We start from the raw sequence: 17,881 nt of genomic DNA on the forward strand, positions 1-17,881 counted from the left end.
GCTAGAAACTTTTTGATTCCGATAGCTTTAAATCAGTATGAATTTTTTCACATTTTTTCACATGACCTGTTCAATTCCATTCAGTTCAGTTTATTGTCTCAAGAAACAATAACTGCTTATAATTAGGAACTATAACTAACTACAAAAGTATAATAAAATAACATAAATAAGATATTTCACAATAAACACATCTTGAAAGAAAAAACAATGAAATGCAGTCAAATATGAAATTGGTTTCAGAAAGTACTTGTTAAAAACGAATTCAAGTGTAATAGAAAAAATGCAAACTATGACATTCTACTAAATTGATATGAATGTGAAATAATTTTCATGTAAAAATTGATAATTATGTTTGTCCTGAAACAACAACCCCTGAACCACTTTGAATTTTTAAATTTATTTATTTTCAGGCTAATTTTGTACCTGTCTCCGAATTTTTTGCTCTCTATTCAATGGAAATATCTGCTAGCATAACATTAGGAAACCACAGAAAAAAACATTTTCTTCAATGAGATTACATTATAATTTTAGACTCCTGTTGCCCAGTTTTTTTGAATCTGTGGGTTCTGCCAGCTTTACTGTTAAGCTTACAGCTTCACTTTTTGGAAAATTTCAAATTTGCAACGAACTTGTTATTTTACAAAATAGTGTGAGAGAAAAATAAACAATTGAACAATGATATAGAATACCGAGAATACAAAATATCAATAAATTATTAATATAAATAATCAGCAGTTTTTTCATAATAGGTCAATACGTTTAATCTGATTTTTGAAAGAATATAAGGATGAATCAAATACATCAATATAGATGCTATTCTTATTTGCTAGCCTAAGCATTCTAGTAATGGATTAATTCAAGCCCTAGCTAGTAGAATGGTAAGGAATTTCAAATAAATCCGATACATTGGTTCTTCTTGAATTTATCTTGAAGTTAATCAGTTGTGTTACATGTTTACAATTCATATTACCATTTATAACTTTATGAAGAAGTCTTAAATCAATTTCAGCGTGGCAGTGCTCCAAAGTAGATAAATTCAAAAGTAAAAGAAAATCGGTGTACTCATAATCGGACCTTTGACATTCGAGCTCAAATGCACATGATCTCAGAAATTTGTTTTGTACTTTCTCAATCCTAGATATATCTGCCTGATATAGAGGACTCCATATTACACAATTCAAGACTGAGCATGTTATGACATAGCAGTAACAATAAGGTATCCATCTAGGGTGACTGCAATTTCTAGTACTTGTGCAGACAATATTTTCATAAGCTTCAATATAAATGACTGGCGATCAGAAGTAAAAAATCTGAATCTGTCCGACCATTTCTCTCAACACTTGGCTTTCAATATTGAATATAACCCCAAATCTGCTCAACAATACAAATATTTGCGAAAATTCTCAGAACAGAATACTCTTAAGTTTCTGAATCAATTGGAAGATGAACAATGGGAGAATATTTACACTGAAAATAATATCAATAATGCCTGGAACAAATTTTTGAATATCATCAGTGGTTTGATAGATTCCTGTTTCCCTATTAAAAAATACCCTTTAATAAAAGAGCTGAAAAGAGCATTTGGTTCAACGAGGAACTTCTACATTTAATGCAGCAATTAACTCTCATATCGGATTTAGCAACTTCTTACCCAATATATCATCAACCAAAAGCAGAGCTACAGAAACGCTACTGCAATGCATTGTCAGAGGCTTAGAAAAGATATAATGATGATTTGATAATGAAATCAAATGAAAAATCAAATTTTTTACTCAAATTCAACTTGAGATTTGAAAAATACTAAAGTTTGTGAAACCCTTTCAGTGGCGTCAAAATAGGGGGGAAAATATCCGATCCCCCTTCTCTACGTCTTTGAAAAGGTGGAAAAAATTCCATTCTACATCAATAAGAAGGGATCAATACATAGACACAATTATCTTGAATTGTTTTGAAATACTCCACTAAGTTAAATAATTAAATGTCCAATTTTTTTTTTTTATTTTTCACATTCAACACCTTGTATTTTTGAAACAAAGGACCTTTCGGAGAAATGCCTTTTGAAACGTTTACTTTAATTATCCAGAGGAACTTTCAGTTTCAATTTGGCGATACAGTTACGAAACGCCTTGTATAATAAATGGCAAATGAATATAATTTCATAAACGAAGGGCGACTAATAATCGGGTTGCTGAATTGACAACAACAATCAAAAAATGTCCTGAATTCATAGAATTCGATCTTTGATTCATTTATATACATAACTCACAAAATATTTGGCTATCATCATAACACAAACAGTTTATCCACATGCCAGTTTTCAAGAACTTCAAGTAATTTATGTACTTATTATATTATTGTGCATCCTGCTGATGGCATTTTTGTGAAGATTGATGTGATTTATTTCTGAAATCAATCTTTTTTTCGTGCTGTCGTCATAATCTAGTAATTGAACAGTATCATCACTAAGTGATGACATGGATCATGATAATTTTCGGATAAGGCCATCCTTCCAGACTTTGATAAATCCCTACAGTCGTATTTGTGTTGTTTCATTCTGGTAGCTATGCAGTTTTCCCTATATATAATATATCACAATTCAAGTATTCCTCTTTGTATACCAGGTTTGATTTGTTTTAATTCGGGAATCTTTTTCAGTTGGATATTTTTCAATTTGTTATTGTTAAATGAAGCAATGTGGATCTGTTCAGTTTCTAATACTCGAACAATTTTATCTGTTAACGAATTAACAGAAAAAATACAATTTATTCGGTTTTATAGGTTGAAATTATTAAAGACGTTTTCACTCCCGATGGGTTAGCATGTGACTGGATTACCAATAAAATATACTGGACTGATAGTGAAACTAATAACATTGAGGTTGCCACTATAGAAGGAAAGTACAGAAAAGTATTATTTTGGGCTGATATTGATCAACCACGTGCCATAGCTCTTGTTCCTAAGAAAGGGTAAGTCAAGTTTCAAATTGAGAATAGATTTCAATCGTTTCAAATAAGTATATGTTCTTCTTTATAGAATTATTCAAAAATTACTGTTGGTGTAATCCAAATATGTCTGTAAGACAAATTTATTTTGTGATTTTGTCTAAAGATTTTTTAAATTTTCTAAAAATATTTGTTGACTTCGGTAAGACCTTCACCATTCAAAGAGCAGCAGTTACATCGTGCTGTTTCTCAAAGGGCATTTAGATAAATAATATAAATTCTATCGCAAAACATACCAGCTAAGCATATCGGGGACCTATTGGTATTTACTAATAATTCAAATAGTCACTTACCCAAAGACGTAAAATGTATCGTGTAATATGAAAAACTTCTATTAATTATATAACTGTTTCGACAAAATATTTGAAAGATTTCTGTGTAAAAATGTTTTTATCTTGTTACTTGAATTTTGTGTATTTTTGTTTTATGAAACTTGTCTTTTACAGTTTTATGTTCTGGACCGATTGGGGTGAATCACCAAAAATTGAGAGAGCTAGTATGGATGGAAATCCGCAGACCAGGAGAGTAATAGTTTCTGAAAATATATTTTGGCCAAACGGACTCACCATCGACTATAAAACAGAAACTGTGTTTTGGGTGGATGGCCATTTGAAATTCATATCCAAAATGGACTATGAAGGAAAAAATTTAAAAATGGTTTTAGATAGAGGATTTGACTATCCTTATGCTTTAACACAATTTGAAACTAAACTATTTTGGACAGATTGGAAAACTGAGTAAGAGTGGATTAAGATATTTCGATTTTTAATGATGGTAGACCTTACTAGTGTATACTTGTTACATATATTCTGAATTCACCTACCGGTGACTGTATACATCGAATGTAGAACAAAAATGGAAGAGAAAAACAGTAAAAGTACTAATGATTCCCAATTCTATTCAGAAAATATGACATGACCAAATCCTCGGTTTTTTTTTTTCATAAATCAGAAATCAATTCATTTTCGACATCATAGACATCACTTCTCGATTTTTTTCATAGCCTTCTTAATGTTTACCCATCAGTGTCCAATCTAATCATGTTCTGGAGCTAATATACCACATTCTAGCTCATAACTATTACCAGTAAATAGATTTCCCCAATCAAAACATCTATCAGTCCCTCTAGAATTCAAATACCAACAGACTGTAGTTGGTTGATCTAAGGACCCTTTCGAATACAAAGTATGTTGCAAGATTGTTTGTTTTTCAAGTTACTCAATTATAAGCGGTAGCAATTATGTTTGACAATTCTTATTCTTAATTTACCAAAAAGATCGTGTGTGACTTAATCGAGCCACACTATAATACATGTCAAGCTAACTTGATTAGACTTCCCCTGCCCACAACAACAATGGTGAAGGACTCATTGATATACAATAGAATAGATGTACAACAAAATTCCCATATACCTGAAGAGTTATTCTTTGAATATTTTCAGGAAAAAAATAAGCGACATTCTGATTGATAAAGCCTATTATAGTTTAGATGAATTTTACAATGACAAAGCTTTTTATGAATTACAGTTTACTACTGTATGTCACTGTAATATAGCATTTTTTTAAGGAAATTTTTTGAATTTAATTGTATAGCATTTATTTTTTTTTCATAAAAATGTGTTTGACACCCTATTTTATATAAATGGGCTTTTAGGAATTACTTTTATACTACTTTGACATAGTTCATAATCGTTTGTCAACAAGAACTCTTTCTTAGGACAATGAACGTATTTCTCTCTCTCTCTCTCTAATCATTGTAAAGACTTAAACCACATTTCTTCAGCTATATATTTTGTAACATAGGATTTCTGGGAACCGGTATCAAAAATAATTTTAACTCTTCTCGAATCTTTGAAACCATTGAAATTTTCAACTAAAGTGTGTAGAATAACTTCAGAATAGGAGCCAGTTGATGAATCATTTTCTGAATAAGTTTATGTTTCAATCGATTTCATCTCTGACAAACTGTACAAGTTATGGATACATGACTTTTTCTAGAAATGTAATTCAGACATATGTAAAAACATGCCTTTTCAGATACTTTTTTTGAATGTATACCATTACAGAAATTGAAGTTTCTTGTCTATTTTGCACTAATTACTTTGAAAAAGGAACAAGTAACTGGACAAAATTTTGCGTCGTTATTGGCAATACATACACCTGCAGAGTTTTGATAATCAAATTTATGGAATCAAATTGTGAATTATTCGCAGTTGAACTTAATTCACCTGTTTCAGCACCTAGTGAAGTGAATAACGATCTGCACTAAATCTACAATTACAAACACTGGATCTTAAACGTAACCCTATTGCAATTGTGAGGCACAATTAGATTACATACTTAGTTTTTCATTTGAATATTTTGTTTTTGAAGAAAAGTTGGTTATTGTGTTCATTATTACGTACTCCTGTTTATTGATTTACAAGAAGATAAAAAAATATTGTTTTGTAGTGTTAAGTACGGCAAGTAGTGTGTTGGCTCATAACCAATTCACAGGGTCGTGTAGTTCGATAGAAAATTGCATACACAAGAAACGTAGCTAATGGGCGTCAAGTAGTTTTGCGTTGCTCCCGCTGACTATGTCTGAAGAGAGAAACCACTAAACAAGAACAAAACTTTTAATAACTATAATGGCAAATTAGCAAAGAATTCCGATAGTTACTTGTACTCCTTATATAATCAGGAAAAGAGTTATCCCAAAACCGCTGGACAACATTTATCCAATGAAAGTATGTCCAACAATTTCTTAGTTGACCTTTTTCTCAGGGTCAAGATTAATCTGATACCTAAGCGAGGTCACTCAGCAGTTTTTGCACTCACAAAAAGAGATCACAAGTAAACCTTTGTTTGAAGGTGATTGACAATGTTTCGTGATGAATTTCACTAGTTCGGACTTCCATTGTCTATTATATAAAATGATTTGAAATCCCTGAAACAAGTAAAAAAGAATAATTAAAAAGAGAATAGTTGAAAATAACAATTATATTAAGCAACAATAAACCTGAAATGAAATGATAGTGAAATAACCTACAAGTAAAGATATAATAATTGAATAAATAAAAATTAAAGGAATGCAAAAAGAAAATAATAAAAAATAAAAATAAAAAAGTGTAGAGATTCCAAGTCACGTTAGTTCACGACGTTTCAATTGTTGGTATCTACAATCGTCTTCTGGTGATGACTGGATCAGTCATCACTGGATCAGTCATCACCAGAAGACGATTTCAAATCATTTTATATAATAGACAATGGAAGTCCGAACTAGTGAAATTCACAAGTAAACCTTTTGGACGGTGCATAAAATAAATTCGAATACAGGGTGGTTCCGCAATATGAGCCAACATTTAGTTATAAACTTTGTAAGTTTATGAAATAAATATATTTGATAAATGTTTGAAGAACAATAATTAATATGAAACTTGAAAATATCTATACAAATTAAAGAAATTCATACCAGTGGCATTGCTGTATTATATAACATCATTCTACACAGTCGATTTTTAAAAGATTGTAATGTGGATCCAAATGTGTCTCAATTCAATTCAATGTATTCATTGGTTTTACAGATTACAGTGAAAGTAATATAAAACACGTCACAAATTACATATAGGTAGACATTTCACATGTGAAACTGACAATTTTAAAAATAGTGTGAGTAAATTAAAATATGTTATTGAATGAAAGTATCCAATTAGCTGGAATAAAATTCTTCAATATTATAAAACATTTTCGACAACAGAAAAGTTTTGAGATGATTTCTGAATTTGAAGTCAGTAGTTTCCTTTTTAATTGATTCCGGGAGCTTATTGTAAATTCTTATGCCATCGGAGATAGATCCCCTGAGAGTTACATTCAAATTATTTCGAGGTGTTTTTAGATGATGGTTAAATCTATGTGAATAACTGTGATCATTACTATGAGTGCTAATGTTTTTTTATTTTTAAAAATGTGAATATACAAGCAAGAGAGAGGAAGTATTTTCAGAGGACAAGTTGAGAACTCTTAGTAGGCATTTCAGTTGGTATATTTTGCTGTCTATGTCTGAGTGATATCTATTTGCAAGTCTCGATATTCTGTTAACTGGAACTTGTGGAACTTGAGAGGTATAGGTATTTCAACACTCAGATGCAGAAATATTTTTAAAAAGGAATTCTAAATAAATAATTTTAATTTTGAACCAAGGCAGTACCTTGTTCACATCTACATTGGGAGTATTCGACTAACATTCTGCAAGGTAATATCCATTGACTAACCCAAAATATAGCACTCAAGAGTTCTTCAAGTTAATTATCTAGTATTACGTGTTTGTATTATGCCTGGCAAAACTTGAACTGTTTATGTTATTCTATATTTTTTTAATAATGACAAAAATCTTTGTGAGACATTTTTGATTTTGATGTTATTCATGAGTGAGGTTGAAGTGAAATTTGATCATAATTACTTAATTGGCAGAGTACTGTTAGCAACTTTGAGTTTGTTTTCATGTTCTATATTTCTTGTCTTCTGTATTTCTACTTCGTGAACATTGTTGATAAAAAAAACTTTTTGAAAAATAAAGTATATTTTGATTGAATAATTTGAGTTATTATAGAGTACCGACTACTATATCAAGATTCGCATTTATATCACTAGGTTAACTTTTTTCTGCCTTCGAGGTTAAGGATGGCAATTTGAATTGAAGTGAATAATAAGCACTTGTATTTTACATAAGAGTAAGCACAAGTTTTGAACATATCGCTCACCTAAAATGATATATATATATACTTTAGCCACGGGTCTCTTAAGTATTTCCTTCGAGTAACGTCATCTAGTCCTTTATATTCTTTACTCTACCTATATGAAATTTTGAGTAAGGTGACAATTCATCTTTGAAAAGTACACACCTACAATTTGAACCAGAACAATATAAAATTCCTCAAAAGTGAAGGATTGCTCATCTTCCACTTGACATTGCTGATTTAATTGTTTTGATCCCCTACCCGCTTCAACCCTCCAAAGTTTGGTGCTGTTGTGGGATTGAAGGTTCCAGGTGATTTTTTTCTTCCTCTGATGTCGATTTCATGACATCTATAGTATATTTTGATTCACTGATATTCTTTGATAGTCGACATGTTGCTCAGACACTACGCTTCCAGAAACAGTTCAATGAGTTACTAACACAACCTTTCATATTAAGAAAACATATTTCTCAATATGAAAAATGGACAACTATATGACATAACAATGACAAGACATTTTTGATTGTGTTACTTATTATGGAAAATACCAAGTGTTTAAATTTGAAAAAATACATTATTGAAGTTATATGTTTAATTAAATCATCTGCACTACCTTTATTAATTATTTTTGAATGTTTTTATTATTCGTAAAATGATTCACAAACATTAAATTTATACAACCTGCTACACCGCAGGCTGTATATATTCCAGATTTTAGATATAAATTCCATCCAGATTCATTGCCATGACACATTTTAAATGCATTTTTTGGAATCCTCTTCAGTACAGGGGCCTCGAAGTGGTAATTTGAGTTTTGGAAAAGAAAAAATCGGCCGGAGTGATATTAGGTGAATTCTTTGGCTGTTTGACAAGGATTGTTGAGTTTTTGGCCAGAACTTCGATCACAATGATAGCCTTGTGAGATGGTACATCATTTCATGGTAAACAATGTGAGCCTAACAAATACTGATCACAATGTAAGATTCTTGGGAATCATTTCAGATGAGTTCCTCAATTGGAAAGGCCACTGTCAACAATTAATATCAAAACTTAATTCATTGAAGTTTCTCTTCATCAATTTACAAACAGTTTTAACAAAGAGTCAGCTGCTAAATATATATTATGCTCAAGTAGAATCAAGATTAGGTATGGTATCTGTTTCTGGGGTGGTTCCACCACAGCAGGAAATGTTTATATAGCACAAAAGCGAATTCTGAGGTGCATAGCAAATTTTCCTAATAGAGAATCATGCAAGGCACTTTTTAATGAGTACGGCGTTTTAACTTTAACATCAGTTTATATTTTTGAACTATGTATGTATGTGTTCAAAAATAAATCAAGATTTACAACAAATCTAAAACTTCACCAACATGATACTAGAACCAAGAACCATTTTCACTTGCCATTAGCTAGATTCAAAGTAACATGTGGACCAGAATACATAGGTCCAAAGATATATAATCACCTTCCAGATTATTTAAAAGCCTTGAATAGTTTTTCTCTGTTCAAAAAATCATTAAAAAAATATTTATTAGAAAAATGTTTTTATGCTTTGTAGGAATTCTTTGAATAATGCATAGTCATCTTAGTTTTAGAGCATAAGCCTGTCTTCTTCTTTCTTTTCTTTTTTTAAATTTGTATTGTATTGACACTTCCTACACAATTTTATTGTCCTACTGGAAATAAAGAATTATTATTATTATTATGGAAAAGTAAAACTGTTAACATCATCTTAACTTTTGATCGGCTCTGGTGAGCTTTTTTGGTTTCAGCTCGATTGAAAAAAAAATTGGTACGAAAAAGTGGTACGAACGCATTCGTGAGACATAGAAATTTGAGCGGCTATCTCTCAGACTTGAATGACGATTTTCAGTCACTATTTTCTTTACTTCAGCGATGTTGAGGTTGTTGATGGCCGATCAGAGCGAGGCAAATCTTCTACCACATCTCGACCGCTTTTAAATGCATGTACCATTTATACGCACATGTTTTATCGATTCTGTTTTATATTTTTATTCATTGTGAAAATCCCAAAACAAGTTCGAGGTTAATTTACAAATTGAGTATAAAAGGTTAAACTGGAACCGCTGGCGCAAACCAAATCTAAAACAAGCAAGTTTCCCAATCACCAAAAATGTATGTATATAAAAATGTATATATGTATTTATAAAATGTATATAAAAAGTATATTTGATTGATTGATTGCAGTACTCTTCTCGACGCTCATTTTACCAGCCCAGGGTCGAGAAGAGTATCGCATTTCTGGTGATTGGGAAACTTGCTTGTTTTGGATTGAGTACTGTGAACAAACTGAATAACGGATTGCGCTCAATCTCCTCGTGAGTATGGAGAAGAGTTGTACCAACCTAGCTACAAAAGTGATGTTAACAATCTCTTTACAATGTGTTGTCTTTTCAAATGTGTTAGGAATCACACATTTTTAGGAATCACCGTGTTAGGAATCAAACGTTAAAAGCTAATACCTCGTTAGTCCTTATCTCGCACAAGTTTTTCAACTGAGAGTTGTCGTTCGTATGGGGGCGACAGCTGATTAACGGAAAAACAGATTTTAAACAGATTTTTTTTCAAGCAGATTGATTCCCGGTACTTTCTTGAGAGAATGAACATTGCCTCACTGACTGGCAGGTCTAGATATGTATTTGAACAGTTGACCATTTTCTGACTTATTTGATGAATTCATATGATGGTAGTGTGTTGTGTTTCATTTTGCTGATTTGTAGATCAATGAATTATATTTCTATTATTGATATTTTAGGGCTATTCATTATTTTGAAATGTCTGGTCAGCAGCAGCATCCTCTTGATTTATTATCTGCTCAACATCCAATGGATATTCGTGTATGGGATCAACAACACCAACCAAAACAGAGCCACCCTTGCCAAATCAACAATGGGGGATGTTCTCATTTATGCCTCATTTCTCAAGATGTCTCTCAATTCACTTGTGCTTGTCCAATAGGAATAAAGTTACAGAACAGCACAACTTGTTTCGACGGACCGCAAGAATTGCTTTTATTAGCTAAAAGGACTGAAATTTGCGTCATTTATTTGGATTCACCAGAATATAGCATCAAATCTATACCTCTTGGGGATGTGAAATATTCTATAGCAGTAGATTTTGATCCAATCGAAAACTTCATTTACTGGTCTGATGATGAGGTGAAAAAAATACAACGAGCTAAACTGGATGGTACCAACCAACAAGATGTGATACAGACAGAAATACAGGATCCGGATGGTATAGCTTTGGATTGGATATCTCGTAATATTTACTGGACAGATGCAGGTTCAAATAGGATAGAAATTGCAAGACTTTCTGGAGGGTATCGTAAAGTCATTGTAATGGATAAACTACTTGATCCTAGAGGTAATAATTAATTTTTACTCAATCAAAATTAAATATTTAGAGTATTATAACGTGTTCAAACTGTTATCCAGATCATTTTATAAAGAAAGAAATTCTCAGATTTGAAATTTTGAAGTGAAGTATTACTCTAATAATTTATTTAAATAAGCCAATGATATTTAAACAATTGGGTTTTGCTTGAATATTTCCCACTAATATTGAGGAAATGATACAAAAAAAAACACTTCTCCCCATACTTCATAAATGCAACATTTTTCTCAATAAGCATTCTTAAGACCAAATTGGTGTCAGAAGTCAGAGATGATATAAATTATAAACCGTAACTTTGTGTATTTATATTTTATTTATTCTGTCATTTAAAGAATATCCGTTTTGATTACAATTTTAAAGTTATGTTATGTTATTTCTGGACATTGCCTGAGGAATAAATCATAGAGAAGTTCACCTGTTCGGACTTCCATTGTCTAATATTATTCTAATGTGATTTGAAATCTCCGAAGAAACAAATAAAATTAAAATGAATACCAAAGAATATCAGTTATATTCAGCAATAAAAACGTAATATTTTTAATTTTTTTGCTTATTTTTATTTTATTGTTATTTCATTTCACGTTTTTATTGATCGATGTAATCAATATTTTTAGCTATTCATTTTAATTTTATTTGTTCTTTCAGTGATTTCAAATCACATTAGAATAATATTAGACAATGGAAGCCCGAACTAGTGAAATTCACCATAAAACATTCTCAACCTATTTCAAATAAATGTAAATCATATACTTCTCAATCTCCATCATCTTGTTTGAGTGTACAAAGAGTTTTGAAGACGAATTTAATTTTTAGTTCTTCTTAAATTTTATCCAAGCCACTATTGCTTCCAAGTTCATATGGAATGGAATAAGACTTGAAACATCAACTTTTTGAAAGCTTGATATAAATTTTATCAACTCATTGTCTATGTTTAAAGTTAACCTGTTGATTTCAAACATTTTAAAAGCATTTTTCTCAGCATTGTATCTTTCTTTACTCAATGGTAATCCTATACACATCAAATACTAAACTCTCATATACATGTCTCATAACAAATATATAAAAAAATGTTAACTCTTCATTGATTTAGATATTATGTGTGAAGTTCATATGCTCTCTGTATATTACATTTGTCATTCTCCTGAAATCTCAAAGAGTCATCTAAGATCAAGCTGACTATCAACTTTAGCAATGTTGTCTAGGAACAACAAAACACTTTCACTAAGACTTCAATTATTACTCAAATGTCTATCGCCTTACTAGATCGCTCCGCGTATCGCACTATTACTTCCATTTGACTGTCTCAATAGGCGAGTGGATCGTGTTTATATTTGGCAATCGAAGGCCGTAGAAGATTCCTCGGAATTCCATCGAAGCCGGTGGAATATTCGCCGAGATTCCATCGAAGCCGATGTGAAAACTAGAATAATCGAGGCTACGCGCGGCCTTGACCACGTCAGAGTTAGTTGGTTTATGGCTACCAGTGGCGGTCGGCGTTATTTTCTTTAGGGCGTGATTTACAACACGCTCAATAGTATTTAAAAATAAGCAACTTTGTCACAATATGACCCGAACTCTTTCTCTTAGCCTTTACGAAAACTCCATGCATAGACTTGAATTTGAATAGCCTGGTTATGTAGTAACAGAGGAATCAATTGAATTAGGAATATATAGTTTAATCTAACTTTCTACTACTTAACAGGGATATCTTGATGGTTTATATTTTGGAATAATAAATGACAATAATGTTTTTCTCAATTCTTATGAAAACATTTTCCTACAGGAATTGCTGTCGCATCTGAATTGGGCTGGCTCTTCTGGTCCGATTGGAATGAAAAGGATCCAAAAGTTGAAAGGTCTAATTTGGATGGATCGGAAAGGATTCAGATAGTTACTGAAAAAATAGGATGGCCAAATGGTCTCACCCTGGATATAGAAAATTCTAAAATTTATTGGGGTGATGCAAAAACTGATAAAATTGAATATTCTAATATGGATGGAACTGATAGACGAGAACTTATAAATGATAATGTGCCACACGTTTTTGGATTCAGTTTAATGGATAATTATATATTTTGGACTGATTGGCTAAGACGAGCTATAGACAGAGCAAATAAGGACACAGGTAATTAGAAATAGAGAAAAAAATAATTTTATTACATTTGAATTTTGAGTTGGGTTCAATCTATATGTGTCTTGTATTACTGTCAATACTGATAATCAAAATAGGATTTGTAATTTCACTTTTTTTTCCAAGTTACCATTTTTGTTTTGAAAATTATATATTCACTAATTTTCTGCTACTATTAGATATATTCAATGTATATGTTTTAACTTGGCTAAGCTTACCAGTATATAAGTCCTATTAAAATACATAATTGGACACATTACATATCCAACAAGGAATGTATTATGATACTATCATTTCTTTATACAGTGATTATGAGCTAAATCAAAATTGTATACCAAACAGTATAAACACTATAGCCGGTGACTGAAAAAAAGGTACCATTGTTTAATTGTGAGAATTTTCCAAACCAAAGGACACTCAACTAATCCTATGAAAAAATTGCTCCCTTGTGCATATACACGCATCATCATCTATGTACTTGAGCATTTGTGTGCAACCTATTTCAGAATTGTCACTTTCCAGGAAGTTTTGGCTATATGAACTTTTGTTCCATATGTTTCATCTGGTGCACCACAGGGATCTCATTTAGGGCCATTACTTTTCAACATACTTGTGAATGAATGGATTGATGTTATTCTCTATAGTGAATTTCTTCTGTTTGCTGATGATCTAACTTTGTATTCTGTGGAATATAAATTTATTGCAATATATATATATATATATATATGCAGACCTCCGACTTTGTAGGTACGTGTGGCAGATACCCAACGGAAAAACAAACAACCCACCCAGCTAATGCCGCACAGAGAGTTGTTGTAAAAGCATCAGGCACCTGTGCAACGACTTCTACTTGGAAGATTTGTCGCAAATTATTTCCCACTATGAGAAGCATCACGAATCTTCCAAGTCGAAGACGTTGCACAAGTGCCTGATGGTTTTACTTCAACTCTCTGCGCGGCATTAGCTGGGTGGGTTGTTTGTTTTTCCGTTGGGTATCTGCCACACGTACCTACAAAGTCGTAGGTCTGCATGAGAGGAAAGGGGGAACCCTGAGTATGTCACAATGCACCTCTCAATGCATATATTTTATATATCACTCTTGAAAATGTCATTCAAACTATTGTGATCCATAAGAATAGTTACCCGCTATACCCTAAATAACCTTGTCTTTCATTATACACAAATACTAATACACAAGACTTATTGAATCACAAATGATGAAGACTTGAAAAAAATATAAGTTACAAAAAATTATTTTTACATTAACAACTTTTTATCTGTCATTCCTAGAAATATGTTCAAAAATACAGGGTGTGTTTCCGACACAAACCCTATATTGCAAATGTTCCTTCTAGAGCACTATATTAATGTTAGGTTTCTCCCATAGATTTTCTTAAAAATCATATATTGTTCAATTGTTAGATCAATAATCGCATGCAACTCCCCAATTTGATGTCCTTCATATAATGTGGATATTCATATGCTTGAAAGTGTTCAAAACAAGTTTTTAAGGTACTCTGCATATAAACTGAGATATCATATTGGTGAATATAACTTTAAAATTATATTGAATATTCTTAACTTGAATACTCTGGCTCATAAAAGATTAGAATCAGATCTTACATCAATTCAGAAAATAATCAATGATAGCAATAATTTTCTGGAACATGTTGAAGTTATTTTTTCAAATGTGAATCCAAAGATTACAAGAAATACAGAAATCTCCAAAGTACCCTTTTATCATACTAATTATGGCCAGAATGAGTCTATACGTAGAATTTTGAGACTTGCAAACATATACAATGTAGATTTAGAATTTTTCAATTCTTCTTTGGAATCATTTAAAAACACTGAAAAGATTGTATAATAATTGATGGGTTTTTTTCCTTACATCTAACTGATAGTTAAAGATTATTGTTAAAGTACATAAACAGTTGGGCTGGAAAGTTCGTAGGTTAACATAAAAAAATAACATAATTTGATTTTATTATTCAATATAGTTGCCTTCGAGGGCGTTACAACGATTATAGCAGTCATACAATTTTTCGATACCATTTTTAGAGTACAATTTGTCTTTAGCCTCAAAATAGGCCTCAGTTTAGACGATTACCTCTTCATCGGCGCTAAATTTCTTTCCAGTTAGCATTCTGAGAATAGAAAAACTCGATGGGGTCCAGATCTGGCGAATACGGTGGATGCGGAAACAATTTGAAGCCCAATTCATGCAATTTTGCCATCGTCTTCATTGATTTAACACGGTGAATTATCTTGATGAAACAGCACTTTCTTTTTCTTCAAATGGGGTCGTTTTTCCGCGATTTCTTCCTTCAAATGCTCAATAACACTATGTAATAGTCACTGTTGATGGGTTTTCCCATCCCATTTGGAGTCGGTTCCCCATGTGCGGTCTACTGTGTTAGTGTGTTGTTTATATTATTTTGACTGACTTATAATATGGTTACATATTATTTGGATTGACTTTTATAAAATGGTTATATGTAGTTATTTACATTTATATGTTTTTATATTTACTTTTATAATTGACATGTTCTTTGTTTATTGTGCATTGATTTCTGTCAACTGTACTTTTCAACCAAAGAAATAAATATTTTTATTATTACTCACATGACGATAATTTTAATTCTGATGTGAAATGATGGAGCTATATTTCATCCATTGCCATATATCGACACATAAATTCGTGTTTTTTTTTTTATTATGAAATAGCTTCAAACACTGCTCTGAACGATCAATTCGTTGTTGTTTTTGGTCGATTGTGAGCTCACGCGGCACCCACTTTGAAAAGAACTTTTGCATACCCAAATACTCATGCACGATATGTCAAACACGTTCCTTTGATATCTGTAGAGCCTCAGCTATCATGATCAACTTCATCTTGCGGTCACCCTAAATTATTTTGTAGAGTTTTTTGATGTTTTTATTGCTTATAGCCTCTTTGAGGTGTCCACTGCGTGCATCGACTTCGGTGCTCATTTCACCTCGTAGTTACTTCTCATTGGTTGATTTTCTTGTTGCAAAATCTCAATAATTTTTATCAAATCAAACCTTGGCTTCAATAGTATTTTTTTTTTGCCAAAAAGCAATGCTTTATTAACACAACGAAAATCTTTTTTATCCATTTTTTTCAAACTAACAAAAGTTGTTTCATTTAAAATGTTCTATCCTAATAGTCCGACAGCTGTGAAATTTGTACTTGTGTCTTTTGAAGGATACGATCGAATAAAAATTATATGGATTCAATACTGGTAAATTTGGTCAAAAATGTATTTTTCATGATGGAGTTGATTTGTATAATAAAATACCTAACATTATAAAAAAAATATTGGACGAAATTCAAAACACAACTAATGAATACATCTTGAAATAGGTTGACAATTTTCTAGTTTCACATATTTTTATTTGTTTTTCTGTTTTTTTATATGTTGTATTATTCTTAGTATGCTTTTTTCAATTTGTATGTTAGATTGTCCCTACTATAAACATGTAATGTTTCTTGGGATCAATAAATTTTCATTATTTATTATTATTTAGTTATGTGTAAATTTGTTAATTATTTTGTGGAAAAATGGGCTGAATACCATGAAATAATTTTGAGAACTCGGAAACATGTTCTAGAATAACTAACATTTTGTTAATATTATTCATATTGATTTTAATGAAATTTTATTGGTCATTCATTGGTCATGAATCAATGTTACTAATGCCATATCTTTTTTCAGGAAGCAACAGAGAAGTTATTGTAGATCAAATGGAAAATGTGATGGGAATCAAAGCTATAAAACTAGGAATTCAACATGGACAAAATCCGTGTACAAGAAATAATGGTGACTGTTCCCAACTTTGTCTTTATAGGCACAATAAGACAAAAGTTTGTGCTTGTCAAATTGATTATGAATTACTCAGAGATGGAAGAACCTGTGTTATACCAGAAGCTTTTTTATTGTTTACTAAGAAGGGTTATATTGGACGAATTGGTATTGAAAATCATAATTATGAAGAAATAATTCCAATAGCTGGTATAAAGCAAGCAAGGTAGGTAATTTTGATTTTTACAGAGATTTGGCTTGATATCTGAAATCTATTTTCAAGTTGCTCCTATTTTCATTTCTTGTCGATCTTGAGTGTCTTTTGAACTTTTCAGTCAGCTCCTAAAAACTGAATATTGACTGTGTTAGCAATAATCAAATTATTTTGAATTCCAAAGTAAATTAATAAATGTTGAACAACTTGAGCAGAAAGATGATGAGTAGGTTTAGATGTATTTTCAAATCTCACCCATCAATCAGGTCTCGATTGGTGAAAGATGAGAATGAACGTTCAAGTTTGAAAGGGCATACCACATGGGACAATTCTCAGACCAATTCTCTATATAATTCATACTGCCCAATTAATCACTAGCTCAGTTAAACTTAAATATTGTATCAACACTGATGAAATACAAATATATTGTTCATTCAATTGTCGTGATTTTCTGCCAAGCACAATTGCTTTAAATGAAGAATTGAATCCTTTAGTTGATGTATCCAAGAAACATGCCCTACACTGATAAGTGTTTATCGATTATATTTGGAAGATGGAGAAATAGCGATATAA

General features: G+C 31.5%; 1 protein-coding gene across 2 annotated transcripts in view; it reads left to right on the forward strand.

Annotated features, from left to right (window-relative positions):
- arr (low-density lipoprotein receptor-related protein 6) overlaps positions 1–17,881 on the forward strand; it is a 46,579-nt gene that overhangs the window by 5,829 nt on the left and 22,869 nt on the right. The window contains exons 3-7 of one of the 2 annotated variants that reach the window (XM_074177073.1): positions 2,779–2,966; positions 3,449–3,739; positions 10,496–11,106; positions 12,920–13,261; positions 17,008–17,320. In XM_074177073.1, the coding sequence (XP_074033174.1) occupies positions 2,779–2,966; positions 3,449–3,739; positions 10,496–11,106; positions 12,920–13,261; positions 17,008–17,320 (1,745 nt within the window). Of the gene's footprint in view, positions 1–2,778; positions 2,967–3,448; positions 3,740–8,650; positions 8,670–10,495; positions 11,107–12,919; positions 13,262–17,007; positions 17,321–17,881 lie in introns of those variants that run through there. The other variant, XM_074177074.1, reaches the window with a different exon arrangement.

This window comes from Leptinotarsa decemlineata, unplaced genomic scaffold (genome assembly GCF_025532065.1).
Source record: "Leptinotarsa decemlineata unplaced genomic scaffold, Ldec_3_MD MMD2_tig00002159_RagTag_RagTag, whole genome shotgun sequence".
Taxonomy (NCBI): Eukaryota; Metazoa; Arthropoda; class Insecta; order Coleoptera; family Chrysomelidae; genus Leptinotarsa; species Leptinotarsa decemlineata.